Consider the following 15,893-nt stretch of genomic DNA (forward strand, 5'->3'; position numbering starts at 1 on the left):
GAGAGAGGAGCAGGGGAGGGTCAGAGGGAGAGGGAGACACAGAAGCCAAAGCAGGCTCCAGGCTCTGAGCTGTCAGCACAGAGCTCTACATGGGGACTGAACTCACGAACCGCGAGATCATGATCTGAGCCGAAGTTGGATGTATAACCAACTAAGCCACCCAGGCACCTCTGTGTTCCTTCTTTTTGATAAGATTTCAATAATTTTGTTTTACCTTCTTTGTATTTATAATGTAATGGCTAAGTGTGAATGTTTTGATACTAGACCTGAAATATAGTCTCAAATCTACCAATTATTAACTGTTTGACCTTATCTAAGGTATATGTAAGTCTACACCTCAGTTTCCTCATCTCTTAAATAGGATTATACATGTAAAACACTGTAAGATCCAAATATTACTTTTTATATTACTGCATTTAAAAAGACTTAACTGAGTGGTTAGCATATTCTGTTCTGTATATTAACCTGCCCATCATTCATTCATTCAGCATATAGTTATTAAGTAACAGGCTCAGTGGCCTACCACTATACCAGGTTTTGCCCTCTTGAAATTTATATTTTGGTTGTACTAAGTGCTGCAAAGAAACACTGTCTTATTTTTTCTTGCACAAATTCCAGGAGAAAAAGGTATTTGGCATAGAAGTTATTCAGTTGATCCATTTATTAGTATATTTAGATTATTCACTTTTATTCAAATGAAACATTACTAATCTTTAAGATACAACTTTTTCGTAGCAGTGTTACTTACATTTTGATCTATGTACCAGTGCTAATCCATAATGAGATAATTACAGAATTTGAGAGTCAACTATAAATTTATTATCTCACAGTTTTGGTGGATCAAGGATCCCAACATGGCTTTAACTGGATGTCTCTGGATCATGAGGTTGCAGTCAAGCTGTTGTCTAGGGCTGCAGTCTTATCTGAAGACAACTGGAAAAGGTTCCACTTCCAAGCTCACTTACATGACCTGTCAGAGCTGCCTCAGAAAGCAGCTGACTTCCCCAGAGTGGGTAATCCAGGTTGAGAATGAGAACATTCAAGATGGAAGTCACATTTTTTTTATAACCCATTTTTGTATATGATATCCCATCCCTTTTGCTGTGTTGTATTTGTTAAGAAGTGAGTCATTTAATTACATATTATAGTATTTATTTGTTGTACCTTTTTCTTTATTTTCCTAGCATCTATGAAGTATTTTTAAAGGTAAGTTAGTAGCATCAAGAAATGTATATTTCATTTGTAGATTAAATTTTGCTTCTTAGTATATTTGGCATTATAGAAATGAATAATTCATATGCTAGAAGCTACTGTCAACATATGACCAGTTTTCATAAGGCTGTATACTATAGGCAGATTTAATAAGAGGATCAGAATTAACTATAATAACTTATTGGCATTGGGAATGTGGTTTTGGCAAAAATATTAACTGACAAAGTTTTACAAATATGCTAAAGCTATTATGGTTTAAAGTTTTGAAATCTCAGAAATTTAAGTTAACTTTAATAGTGATGAATACTTTATTTTAACATTTTAAAAATGGTAGTCACATAGTGAGAATCCAGATTTTAAGTCCCAAAACTAGGTTGCTATTATTCTTAGCTTCAAGCCTTTCAGTAAAGGCTATATGGTTCTAATCTCTTCTTAAATAAGTGAATTTCAGAGTCTACTTTGACTCCCACACGTTTGAGGCATGGTCAGGAAGAAAAAAGCATTTCCAATAAATACTAGATTAGAAATTAAAAAAAAATATGTCCACGAGGAAACCAAAGCATGGAATTCATTTCCCTTTTCTAAGTAAAATTATGGTGTCCTCCAGAGGCCGATGTATCTTGCTTACCTGTGAAGGTTATATAATACAAGTGAATTTTTAGATTGAGGAATTAGATGAAGGGATTAAAATCTGATTATATAAACATTTAGCATATATTTATATTTTTTTAAATGTGCATGTTCTTTTTTTTTTAATTTTTAAATGTTTTTATTTATTTTTGACAGAGAGAGAGAGACAGAGCATGAGTGGGGGAGGGGCAGAGAGAGAGGGAGACACAGAATTGAAAGCAGGCTCCAGGCTCTGAGCTGTCAGCACAGAGCCCGACACGGGGCTTGAACTCATGGACTGCGCGATCATGACCTGAGCCGAAGTGAGACATTCAACCGACTGAGCCACCCAGGCGCCCCCAAAATGTGCATGTTCTAAAGTAGAGTTCTAAAGATTATTTTGGGAATATTCTGGGATTTAATTTATAATTTTACTCTGAAGGGGCACCTGGGTGACTTGGTTGAGTGCCCAACTTCAGCTCAAGTCATGAACCAGCGGTTCATGAGTTCAAGCCCCACCTTGGACTCACTGGTGTCAGCCTGTCAGTGCAGACCTTACTTTGGAACTTCTTTACCCCTCTATCTCCCCCTCTATCTTTCTCCTCTGCTTGTGCTCTCCCCAAAATAAATAAATATAAAAAAATCTTTAGAGGTAAAAAAAAAGTAAAATTTTATTCTGAAACTTGATTTATTCTTAGAAGTTTATTAATGTAATTTTTTACATTAAAAATTATTTGTCAAGCTTCATTAATAGGAAGCATTTCTGTGCATATTGTAGATAGTCTATATGTGATTTTTATCAGTCATGCCAAACATATGATGAGAGTTTATTCATACAGTTAAGTATGATACTAAGTATTAGGCATTAATGTTGAAATTTCATATGTGTCTAGACTTGCTTATCTTAATATTGTCTTCATTGACTTGAAGTAAACTGAAATGTAACTCCTACTACCTTGATTTGAATATTAGGATCATGTCAGTGGTAAAGCCTTAAAAACCATGAAGAATATTCTCTTGTTGGTTCACTAAATATCACAAGATCCAAGCAGTGGGTGCCATTTGTTCTTTTGAGTTCCCTAAACTCGGGTGGCTGTGTGTGTGTGTGTGTGTGTGTGTGTGTGTGTGTGTGTGTGTGTGATTTTTTTCACTTGTCATTTATTTAGTCATGAACATTTTTTTTGTTTTTTTTCTATGATTTCTCAATCAATTACATGCCCGTATTTGCAGCCACATTGATCACATTGTAGAGAAATAAATAAGAATGAAAGTGAGAGGAGAGAAACCACATTTACTGCATGCTTACTTAGTATGTGTTTACTTTGCTAGGGACCCTTACATATCACACACTTAATCATCAACAACCCCTGGAAGTAAGTTTCACAGAACAGGATACCAAGATTCATACACTTTGAAATCATATAAATTTCCTGGGAAGACACAACTAGTTAAGTTTTAGAGTTGACATTTCAGTCCAGGTCTATCTGGCTTCAAAGCATATACTTTTTGCACTATATCAAAATGTCTCTTAGCACTGAACTCTTTTAATTAAGTACTGTACATTAAAATAAGCAGTATAGGGGCGCCTGGGTGGCGCAGTCGGTTGGGCGTCCGACTTCAGCCAGGTCATGATCTCGCGGTCCGTGAGTTCGAGCCCCACGTCAGGCTCTGGGCTGATGGCTCAGAGCCTGGAGCCTGTTTCCGATTCTGTGTCTCCCTCTCTCTCTGCCCCTCCCCCGTTCATGCTCTGTCTCTCTCTGTCCCAAAAATAAAAAAAAATAAAAACGTTGAAAAAAAAATTTATAAAATAAGCAGTATATTTAGATCTCATTAAGAAAAAAATAGGTAACAGTTAATCTGGACTGCTTTTTCCCTTTATTAACAAGAGTTAATAGCTCTCGTTAGCTAAAATAAATCACTCATTATGTAACAGATGATAGTGTAATAAATTATTCTATGTCAATGTTTTGCAACTTTTTCTAACCTATACTCCCTTTCATAGACCTTACTTTTTAATGTTATTTGAACCTTCAAAACAATTATCACTAAAATAAATCATTATTTCTCCTTCCCCTCCAGTTACAGCATATAACTCTGGGAAGGGATGAGAAGTCATCTCATCAATTAAGAATAATTATTTTTGCTGATTTGGATATAAATTCCAGATACTGTTGTTTGGTATCAGATATTCTTTATATATCCTATCTGTTTAAATGTATTTTTATAACATTTGTTATAACATTTGTTAATAGTCATTAACAAATGGATTGTTACTGTTTTAAAATGAAAGTTCTTTTAACAGTATGATCTAACAGAAGTCAGGTTATATGGAGTTTTTGATCTATTAGGTTTAGGGGAAAGTGTGTTTTAAATCATTTTGGGTTAATTACTCCAAAATCACAACTTCTTGCTGATATTATTTCCTCATGTTTGGCAAATCTTGGAATAGTATTTTCTGGATGTTTAGTTTTTTGTTTATGGTTTTCAGGAATATATAAGATCAAGCAGAAAACATAATAAGAATGATTTTCAGAGCCTGGCTTCATACGGAAACCACCTTTTAAAATTCATCAGTAGTAAACAACTATTTGATTGCACAACAGTGTGAATGTACTTAACACTACTGAGCTGTAAACTTACAAAATGCTTAAGATGGTAAATTTTATGTTATATGTTTATTTTTACAATTACAATAAAATAAAAAGAAACAGCAATTGTTATCTGAACACTGCTAGTGCAGTCTTGGAGTTGATAGCAATTTCAGTACATATCAGTGTTCGCTCCGATGCTTCTAGGTAGTTTGAATCAAAAAAGTGGAGATCACTATTAACTTTCCCTTTTCTGTAAGCTGCCTGTTTATTCTTTTACATTAGTGATAGAATATATATGATGAAATTCTAGGAGAGCTGCATAGCATCCATAGAACAAAGATTTAAGGAAAAATCTGAGGTTTTACTTAAGATATCATTTGAAGAATATTATGTTGCTACAATGTTTTAAATACCTGAGGTAGATTAGTTAGAGCTATAGGAAACTGAAACAATCAGCAGCAATGGATCAAGAAATAATATGGAGAATATATCAAGAAAACACTGGAACATGGGGCGCCTGGGTGGCTCAGTCGGTTGAGCGTCCGACTTCAGCTCGGGTCATGATCTCACAGTCTGTGAGTTCGAGCCCCGCGTCGGGCTCTATGCTGACAGCTCAGAGCCTGGGGCCTGTTTCAGATTCTGTGTCTCCCTCTCTCTCTGACCCTCCCCCATTCATGCTCTGTCTCTCTCTGTCTCAAAAATAAATAAACGTTAAGAAAAAGAAATTAAAAAAAAAGAAAACACTGGAACAATGTGGCAGGGGGTAAGTGAAAGGATAATTTTTCCAGGATAGGAAAATAATACTTTGTACACCTTTTTCTGTTATTAAATATTTTCCTTCCTATAATGTAGGATGTAACATATTTCTTTTTTTTTTTAATGTTTACTTATTTATTTTGAGAGAGAAAGATTGCAAGCTGGGGAGGGGCAGAGAGAGAGAGAGAGAGAGAGAGAGAGAGAGAGGAGGGAGAGAGAATCCCAAGCAGGCTCCACACTGTGAACACAGAGCCTGACCCAGGGCTCCATCCCACAAACTGCAAAATCATGACCTGAGCTGAAATCAAGAGTTGAACACATAAGCAACTGAGCCACCTACGTGTCCCAGAGAGCCATTTAAAGTAGTATTAAATTTCACTTCCACAAAAATATGGAAAATACTTTGTGATCATAATTTTTGTGCATCTCTTGTGAATATTATGTGATCATCTCTGCTGGGAACTAGCTCTCTCTTTCAATTTATGGATTTCTAAAGTAAGAACTAATGGGGAGAATAGAGATAACCAGGACTAATGAGAGATTCTAGAAATTTGAGAATAACAAATACTAAGCAATAAAAACAAAAGTAGGCTCACCACAGAGACATAAATGATAGTACTAAAAGGAACTCATAGGAATTAAAATATACTGAAACTTAGTATGTTTTATTAACTCTCTCCAGTAATTTTTTGTACATTTAGATATAACTGGAAAGTAATCACAGAAATTAAATTTAACAAGGCAACTTAATTTCCCAAAGAATAAATATAAACTAGAATCTTTTGAATATTAATGGAACATAGCAAGTAAACTCAAACATGTAAATTCAAAATATTGTTTAAAAATTTTTTTTAATATTTATTTATTTCAGAAAGAGACAGACAGAGAGTACAAGCAGGGGAGGGGCAGAGAGAGAAGGAGACACAGAATCCAAAGCAGGCTGCAGGCTCTGAACTGTCATCTCAGAGCCCGGCGCGGGGCTCAAACTCATGAACTGTGAGATCGTGACCTTAGCTGAAATCAAACACTTAACCATCTGAGCTACCTAGGCACCCCTAAATTCAGAATATTCTTATATTGTAATACAAGTCCCCAAAGTTTTAATAAATTAATATAACTATCAAATACCTTAGGAAAATAAGGCTTATAAAATGGAAGGTTGTTTAACTCATATAGCTGTCCTTACATATTTAATATTGAAATAAGGGAAAATTACAAGAATTTTATGGGTGCCTTAAGAGTGACTGCATGGCTTAACTTGGTTAAGTGTATGACTCTTGGTTTTGGCTCAGGTTATGATCTTGCAGTAAGTGGGTTTGAATCCTGTGTCAGATTGTGCATCAGCCTGCTTGAGATTCTCTGTCTTCCTCTCTCTCTGCCCCTCCTCTCTCTGAAAAAGGGGAGCCTGGGTGGTTCAGTTGGCTGAGTGTCTGACTCTTGATTTCAGCTCAGGTCATGATCTCACAGTTTCATGAGTTTGAGCCCCACATCAGGGTCTGTACTGACAGTGTGGAGCTTGCTTGGGATTCTCCCTCCCTCTTTCTTTCTGCCTTTCCCCTGCTCACACGTTCTCTCTCTCTCTTTCTCAAAATAAATAAGCAAATAAATAAACATTAAATAAACATTAAAAAAGAAGTTATAAACTTATTAACTCCAGAAAAGTTTTTCTCACAGTCTTTCAATATAACTATGTAACCTTGCTATGTGAATAAAAGGATGAGAAAATGATATTAAAATGATATAAAATGATATAAAATGAGAAAATGATATAAAAAAATGACTGAGTTCATTCATTCCACAGATTATTTTTTGAGCCCCTGCTCTGTGTCAAGCACTGTTTGAGGCATTTGGGATATATCAGGTAAAGCAAAAACAAAAATCAAAGTACCCTGTCCTCTTGGAGTGTCCATATTCACAGGAGAGATGGATAAAAAGCATAATAAGTATGTAAATTTATGTTTATTATGTTAGGAAATGATAAGAGTTATGAAAAACATGGGGCACTGGGGAGAAGGGGTGGGAGGTACTAATCAGGTTGAAATTTAAATAAGGAGGTCAGGGTAGCCCCTCACTGAGAAGGTAACATTTAAGCAAGACTTGAAAGAGTTTAGTCAATAGGGTATCTAGCTGAAGAATCCTAAAGGGGAAGGGAATAGCCAGGGCGAAAAGTTTCAAGGTTAGAATATACTGACCAGATTTGAGGAATAGCAAAGAGATCAGTGTGGCTGGAGAGTAGTGAGCAACGGGGAGAGTATTAGGTATGAGGGTCGACAGGTAATTGGGATCCAGATTCTGTTGGGACTTTGCTTTTATTCTGGAGTAAGATGGGATGCCATTGTACAGTTTTCAGCAAAGGAGTGATTGTGACCTACCTTGTGATTTAGAAGAATCGTTTCAGCTACTGTGTTGATAATTGATTGCATGGAGGGCAGAAACAGACTATTTAAGAGGCTATTACATTAATCCAGGCAAGAGATAATGGTGGTTCAGACTAGAGTGACAGAAATGACAGCATTGAGAAGTGGTTAATTCAGAGTATGTTTTGAAAGCAGAGTCCATAGTGTTTGCCAACAATTTGGATGTGTGGTGTATGAGAAAGAGTGAGGTTAAGTATGACTACAAGATTCTTTGCATGAGGAATTGGAAGCGATTGGAGAGTTGCCCTGAACTGAGATGAGGAAGGCTGCATGCAAGTGGAACTGGTTTGAGTGATGGAGGCAGATGAGAAGATCAGTTTTGGACATGTTAAATTTAGGATACCAGACGGGCATTTGGACTGCAGCTATAAACTTGGAACTTCTTAACATATAGAGGATAGTAAACTATCCTCATGAAACTAGGCTTGGTAATTGAGCATCAGCAAGACAGGAAGGTAGCTGAAAACTAATTTTACCTATCTCACAACTTTGCCTGGTGCCAGTGTTGCTAATAATAACCCAGTTCTTCTGACCCAATAAGGGACCAAAAGCAATTCTTCCTAGAGTTTTTGGGCTAAATAATATATTCTTTGTGAAATAGTAGGCATTCATAAATGTTTCTGTTCTTTTTATACATTTCAGTTTTTAAAGGAGAAGACAGCTTAAATGTAACATTTGTGCATTCAACATCTTCAAGCTTCAATGGTGGTGGTTTGGGAAAATATGAATGAATTACATTCACCAGTTTTATTAGAAAATGAAAAGTAATTGGATTACTAAAGCATGAGACAAAATATAGGGTGATATTAAGTTGAATGTGATAGTTGAAGAGAAAAATCAAACGATAAAAACAGAAAACTAGCCTATATTCTCTTGGGTACTGGGAAACAATAGCACCAGTGGTTCCCATACTTGGGGCACATTGGAATAACTTGGGCATGCCTTAAAAATACTGATATCTGGTTCCTACTCTCAGACCTTTGAATTTATTTATGTCACATGGGATCAAAACAAACAAAAAAACAAGCTGAACTCAGATGCACAGAACAGATTGGTGGTTGCTAGAGGTGGGGTAGGAGTAGGCAAAATGGGTAAAGGTGGTCAAAAGGTACAAATTTCCAGTTATAAAATGAGTAAGTCACGGGGGTATAATGTGCAGAATGGTGACTGTAGTTAATATCGTATTGTATATTTGGAAGTTGCTAAGAGATTAGATCTTAGAAGCTCTCATCACAAGAAAACAAATTGTGTAAGTATGTGTGGCGATGGATGTCAAGTTAAAAAAAAAAAAAAAGGAAAAGGTCCTCAACAGCGTAGAATAAATGAACCCTCTCTAAATCATGCAAATAAAAAATCACTGGCCTAATTTGTTATAGGTTCATGACAGCTGTTTACCTGGTCATTTCTTTATAGCATACATGCACTCCAAATTGGAAGCAGCTGTGATGTTATGGCAGCTGTACTAGACTTGAAGAAGACTTGGATTCACATCCCAGTTCTTTTGCTTATTAGCAGACTTATGATGGCCAATTCACTTAACCTTCCTGAATTCCAATTTCTATCTTTCCTATGAGAATAAGCAAATCTCTGTTGCATGGTTATTATATTTTTAAAAACTAATAAATATGAAAGTAAATTATAAATTACTATTTAAAGATATTAAAGAATTATTTGGGGTGCCTGGCTGGCTCCAGCTGGTAAAGCACGTGATTCTTGGTCTCAGGGTCATGAGTTCAAGCCCATGTTGGGTGTAGAGCTTACTTAAAAATAAAAAAAGAGTTATTATTTGAGAGGATTTTTCTTAATCTTAGATGTGACATAACATTATAAAATGTATTAATCTCCCAGAAGTGACTAGATTATTATTTTGTCTGTATTTTTTTCACTGCCTTAAGAAATAGAGTTCTGGGGGTGCCTGGGTGGCTCAGTCAGTTGGGCGTCTGACTCTTGGTTTCAGCTTAGGTCATGATATCATGGTTTGTGAGTTGAGCCCCACGTTGGGCTCTGTGCTGATGGCACGGAGCCTGCTTAGGATTCTTTCTCTTCTTTCTCTCTTGCCCTCCACTGCTCCCTCTCTCTCTCTCAAACTCTCTCAAAATAAATAAATCAACATTAAAAAAAAAAGAAATTGAGCTCTGTATACAGAGTGCAATAAATGCCACTGCACTTAACATGTTAAGTAGATGAAGTGTTATTTCATATTTGTTTCCTATACAGTATGTTAATATCTGAAAAACATGAACTTTGGACTCAAGTCTGTGTTTCAATACAGATATTGTCACTTATTAGCATATTTATGTCAGTAGATATGTTCTAAGACTCAGATTTCTTCTCTCTTTATTTTGGGGGTAATAAAATTTACCTTTCAGGGTAGGGCTACTGTGTGAGATTCAAGCATAAAGTGCCTAGCATAGTGAGTGGCTGGCTCAAAACTTGCAGGAAATGTTCATTTTCTTCCTTCTGAGAGTACAATAATCTTGGGATAGTAATTTTAAACTCTGAATAATAATAATTTCTCAGGGCTCCTGGGTGGCTTAGTTGTTTGAGGTTTGATTAATTTGGCTGACGTCATGATATCATAGTTCATGAGTTTGAGCCCTGCGTCAGGCTCTGTGCTAATAGTGCAGAACCTGCTTGGGATTCTTTCTCTTCTCTCTCTGCCCTTCCTCCACTCACACTCAATCTCCAAATAAGTAAATAAATATTTAAAAATAACAATATCTCAATGGCTAACAATTCTTATATTCTTAAATGTTTTTCTTGTTTTGCTTATTATCATCTTAACTTTTAAGTGTCCACCTCCTCACCATGAATGCTTTGAAAAGCAGTGTTTATTTTGTATGTTTTTTTAGGTAATAAAAAAACCTTTAAGTTTATACCATGCATAGCACCAAGGAGAAGAATGACAACAACAAAGATGACCTTCTGCTTAGGATGGGACTTAATGATAATAAAGCTGGAATGGAAGGATTAGATAAAGAGAAGATTAATAAGATTATAATGGAAGCCACAAGGGTATGTTTCTTGTTTCTTTTGATATCATTAATTTAGTAGCTTTTTAACTTTCTGTTTAAAAGAAAATCAGTAAGTTGTAAATATTTTTATTGTAATTTTTAATATTTTAATGTATCTTGTTACAACAAATGGGTATGGAATAATCTCCCTTCTGTTCTGTTGCTCTTCCTCTTGCCGTCCAGTTTTCCTGCTTCATGTACACATTATATGCATGTGTTTCAGTAATGTAACTTGGAGGTCTTTCCATAAAGATCTTTCCATAAATATCTTCAGTTTTCATGCCTGCATGTGTAGATATAATTTATTGAACCAGACGAAATGTTCATTTATGAACCCATACATCATTTCTAGTCTTTTGTTTTTACAAACAATATGACAGTGAATAACCTTTACAACTTTCACAACTTTACATATGTGCAGGTAAAATTATAAGAGATCGTAGAAGTAGAATTATTCCACCAAATACAGATAACAAAAAAGGATATACTCATGTGGAATTTTTTTAAGTGTTTGTTTATTTATTTGGAAAGAGAGCGCGAGGGAGGAGCAGAGCAAGGAGAAAGAATCTCAAGCTCTGCTGACAGCGCAGAGCCCAACCCGGGGCTTGAACTCCCTAACCACGAGGTCATGACCTGAGCCCAAATCAAGAGTCAGATGCTTAACTGACTGTGCCACCCAGGTGGCCCACATATGGAATTTTTATGAATTGCTCAAGTTGCCCTACATAGTTTATGTATCAATTTAAATTTTCACTGCCAATATATGTGCAACCATGCCTGCCCAGTGTGTTACTAAGCTTTTGGATTTTCCTATCTATAGTAATGTAGTGTAGGCTTAATTTGCATTTCTCCTATGAAAAGTGAGATGGTGCATCTTTTCACATGTTTAACAAGCGACTTGGATTTTCCCTTTTTACAAACTGTCTCTTCTCGTCATTTGCACAATTTTCCATTGGATTATTGTATATCTTTTGATTTTGCTTATGATACTTAATCCTGTGCAGAAGTTTTCTGTTTGCCTTTTTTAAAAATTTATTTATTTTGAGAGAGAGAGAGAGAGATGTATGAGCAGAGGAGGGACACAAAGAGAGGGAGGGAGAAAATACCAAGGAGGTCTGTGCTGTTAGCATGGAGTGAACAGTGAGATCGTGACCTGAGCCAAGAGCAAAAGCTGGACACTTAACTGACAAAGCCACCTTGTTTGATTTTTCATATGTACTTGAATTAGTCAACTGCGTATGGCTTTCTCCAAGGTCATAAATATTTTCTTCTAATATTTTTTTGTTTTATTTATATATTATGAAATAAGTACCCTTCAGAAAGGTCTAAAATTTGGGGCGCCTGGGTGGCTCAGTCGGTTAAGCGCCGACTTCGGCTCAGGTCATGATCTCGCGGTCCGTGGGTTCGAGCCCCGCGTCAGGCTCTGTGCTGACAGCTCAGAGCCTGGAGCCTGTTTCGGATTCTGTGTCTCCCTCTCTCTGACCCTCCCCCGTTCATGCTCTGTCTCTCTCTGTCTCAAAAATAAATAAATGTTAAAAAAAAAAATTTTTTAAAAATAAAAAAGAAAGGTCTAAAATTTAAGAGAATATACTTATTTTAAAGAAATGCATGCTGGTATCTACAGCAACTTACTTTTAAATGGTTTAACCAAAAAGAGGGGGAGGAGTGTGTGTGTATGCATGCATGTTTGTGCAAGTGCATATGTTGGAGTGGGGGTGTGTGTATTGTGTATTCCTAGAAATTGTGGGAGAAACTAAATGTATCAGGATATTAATAGCTGATGAATCTAGGTGAGGACATAGGGGTGTTCTTTGTACTATTCCTTCAAATGTTGGAAGATTTAGAAATTCCAAAATAAAACCTTGAGGGAAAAATAATTTTTTAAGTGTATAAAATATAGATAAAATTTTAAAAGTAAAAAAATTGAGATGAAGTAAGCAAACATAGTATATGGACCCTGGTTGGATCTTGGTTTGAACAAATATATTTGGAACAGTTAAGGGAATTTGAATATGGACAGGATACTAGATTGTACTAAGGAACTATTGTTAATTTTATTAGCTTTGAAAATGCTATTATAATTACCTAGGAAAATGACCTCATTTTTAAAAATGCATACTAAAACACTGTATAGAATAGCTAAATATCATTATATCTGTAATTTACTTTAAAACAGTTTACTTAAAAAAATCAGTGAAGCAAATAAGACAAAATGTTAAATCTCAGTGATAGTTTTATATAGTGTTTATTGTACTAATCTGTATTCTCTGAGATTTTTTTGAAATTTTCATCTTAAAACTTAAAAAAAGAATTAAAACCTATGACCCTAGTTTTCAGGTTAAGAAATAGAATATTTAAGTCATCCCAGGTTTTATCTTTCCTCTCTCTTCTCTGTGTCCCAGTAACACGTATTAAATAGTTCATCTAGATCATCATTTCTTACTGATCTGCAGTACTTTCTTCTGTTCCACTGGATTGTTTGTTATTATATCATTACAACATGACCTGCATTCCAGTATTGTCTAGTAAGTCTAGACAACTGCTAGAACAAGTTCTTTTTTTGCTCTTTATTCTTTTTCAAGAATATCTTAAAAAAAGCATTTGCTCTTCCATATAAGTTTTATGTGATATACAGTTGACCATTAAACAGTGCGAAGGTTAGGAGCACTGCCCCCCCCCCCCACACAATTGAAAATCCATGTACAACTTTTGACTCCTCGAAAATGAACTGCTAATAGCCTACAATTGACTGGAAGCCTTACCAGTAACATAAACAGTCGATTAACACAAATTTTGTATATTAATGTGTATTACATACTGTATTCTTTAATAATAAAGTAAGATGGAGAAAAGAAAACGTTAAACAAATTGTAAGCAAGAAAAAATATATTTACAGTACTGTACTATTTTTTTTAAGATTTTTTTTTTAATGTTTATTTATTTTGAGAGATAGAATGTGAGCGGGGGAGGAGCAGAAAGGGAGGGAGACACAGAATCCAAAGCAGGCTCCATCCAGGCCCTGAGCTGCCAGCGCAGAGCCCAATGAGGGGCTCGAACTCACGAACCATGAAACCATGACCTGAGCTGAAGTCGGATGCTTAACCAACTGAGCTACCCAGGCACCCCTGTATTGTACTGTTTTTATTGAAACAAGTCCATGTATGAGTTGGCCTACTGCAGTTCAAACCCATGATGTTCAAAGGTCAGCTGTATATACATACATAGAACTATATATACATATCATCTGATTGATATGTATCTATCATATAAAATATATACTTTATATATATTTTATATACCAATATATATTAAAATATTTATATATTTTATATAATATATATTCCTCTAGTGTGGGGGGTTGGGGAGTTCATCATAAATATCTTTTTTGAATTGAAATTTTCTAATTGTTACTGCTTCACAGAAATGCAACTTCTTTAAAATTTTTATCAGAAACATTTTTTGTTGTTATTTATTTATTTTTTTAGAGAGAGTGTAAATCAGGAAGACAGGCAGATGGAGAGAGGGAGAGAATTTTAAGCAGACTCCATGCTCAGTACGAAGCCTGATGGGGCTTGATCCCACGACCCTGGGATCATGACCTAAGCTGAAATCAAGAGTCAGACACTCAACCAACTAAGGCACCCAGATGCCCCTATCAGAAATTATAAACATACAGAAAATGAGATACTAAAGTGAATCCCTGGGTAATCATCACCCAGCATCATCAGACATCAACTTATTTGCAAATATTGTTTCATCTATCTCACCCCTCCCTACTGAATTTTGGAGGTAGAAGATGGAGTATTTTAAAACAAATCCCAATAAATTGGATAAATTTCTAGAAATTTAAAGTTTTCCAAAACTGACTCAAGAAAATAAGAAAATCTAAATAGACCTTTAATAAGGAAAGAAATTAAATCAATAATTAAAAATTTCCATTCCCCACCCCCCCGAAAAAAAAAAAAAAGTCAAGATGGCTTCAGTGGTGAATTTTATCTGACACTTAAGAAGAAATAATACTGGGGTACCTGTGTGGCTCAGTTGGTTAACCATCTGACTTCAGCTCAGGTCATGATTTTGCAGTTCATGAGTTCGAGCTCAGCATTGGGCTCTGTGCCGACAGCTTAGAGCCTGGAGCCTGTTTCAGATTCTGTGTCTCCGTCTCTCAGCCCCTCCCCCGCTCATTCTCTCTCTCTCTCTCTCTCTCTCTCTCTCTCTCTCTCTCTCTTTCAAAAATAAATAAACATTAGAAAAAAATAATAAGTAAACATTTAAAAAAGAAGAAATAATACCAGTATTCCACAAGTTCTTCCAGAAAATGAAGAAATATGTAACATTCGCCAACTCATTCTATAAGACCAGTATCACCTTGATACAATAGCCAAACAAGCAGAATATTATAGATCATTGTAAATATAAAAGCCCTCAACAAAATGTTAGCAAACTGAATCCAGGAGTATAAAAAGAAGATTGTGTTCCATGACCAAGTGGGATTTATTCCAGGAATGCACTTTTCTCCTAAAATCAGGAACAAGACAAGGAAGTCCACTCTCATGACTTCTCTTCAACATAGTCCTGAAAGTTCTAGCCAGTGTAGTCAGGCAATAGAAAGAAATAAAAGGCATCTAGATTGGAAAGGAAGAAATAAAACTATCTCTTCACAAATAACATGATGTTTATGGATAGAAACTCTTACGGATTTCAAAAGGAGTGCAACAGTTGTACCCTGAAAATAACAAAAGTGTGTTGAGGGAAAGTAAGGATATAAAAATGAAAGCATCCTATGTTCAACAATGAGAAGACTCAACATTGTTAAGAGGGTAGTTCTCCCCAAACTGATCTATGGATTCAGTGTAATTCTTCATCCAAATTCAAGGGGCTTTTTTTCCTGCCGAAATTGATAAACAGACCCTAAAATTTATATGGAAATGTGAAACACCTAAAATAGTGAAAACAATTTTGAAAAGGAACAAACAATAAGGTCTTTGGCTTTCCTGTTTAAGAATGTGCTATAAAGCTACAGTTATCAAGATAGTGTGTTACTGTCATAAGGCTAGACATATTGAACAATGGGGTAGAATTAAGAGTCCAGAAGTAAATCTTTGCATTGATACTTTATTGGTTTTTGATGAAAGTACCAAGGCAGAAGGATCATCTGTGCAGCACATGATGCTGGGACAACTGGATATCCACATGCAAAAAAAAGATGAACCTAAACCCTCACTTCACACCATATACAAATTTAACTCAAAATCAAGTTAAATGTAAGAGCCAAAGCAGTAAAACTTAATGAA

At 35.6% G+C, this 15,893-nt stretch overlaps 1 protein-coding gene across 10 annotated transcripts in view; it reads left to right on the forward strand.

Moving 5' to 3' along the window:
• Nucleotides 1-15,893, forward strand: part of POLK (DNA polymerase kappa) — a 74,302-nt gene that overhangs the window by 16,090 nt on the left and 42,319 nt on the right. For 9 of the 10 annotated variants that reach the window (XM_043592218.1, XM_043592210.1, XM_043592154.1 and 6 more), the window contains one exon: nucleotides 10,438-10,600. In XM_043592218.1, the coding sequence (XP_043448153.1) occupies nucleotides 10,466-10,600 (135 nt within the window). In that variant the 5' untranslated portion in view covers nucleotides 10,438-10,465. Of the gene's footprint in view, nucleotides 1-9,769; nucleotides 9,858-10,437; nucleotides 10,601-15,893 lie in introns of those variants that run through there. The other variant, XM_043592178.1, reaches the window with a different exon arrangement.

This window comes from Prionailurus bengalensis, chromosome A1 (genome assembly GCF_016509475.1).
Source record: "Prionailurus bengalensis isolate Pbe53 chromosome A1, Fcat_Pben_1.1_paternal_pri, whole genome shotgun sequence".
NCBI classification, from domain to species: domain Eukaryota; kingdom Metazoa; phylum Chordata; class Mammalia; order Carnivora; family Felidae; genus Prionailurus; species Prionailurus bengalensis.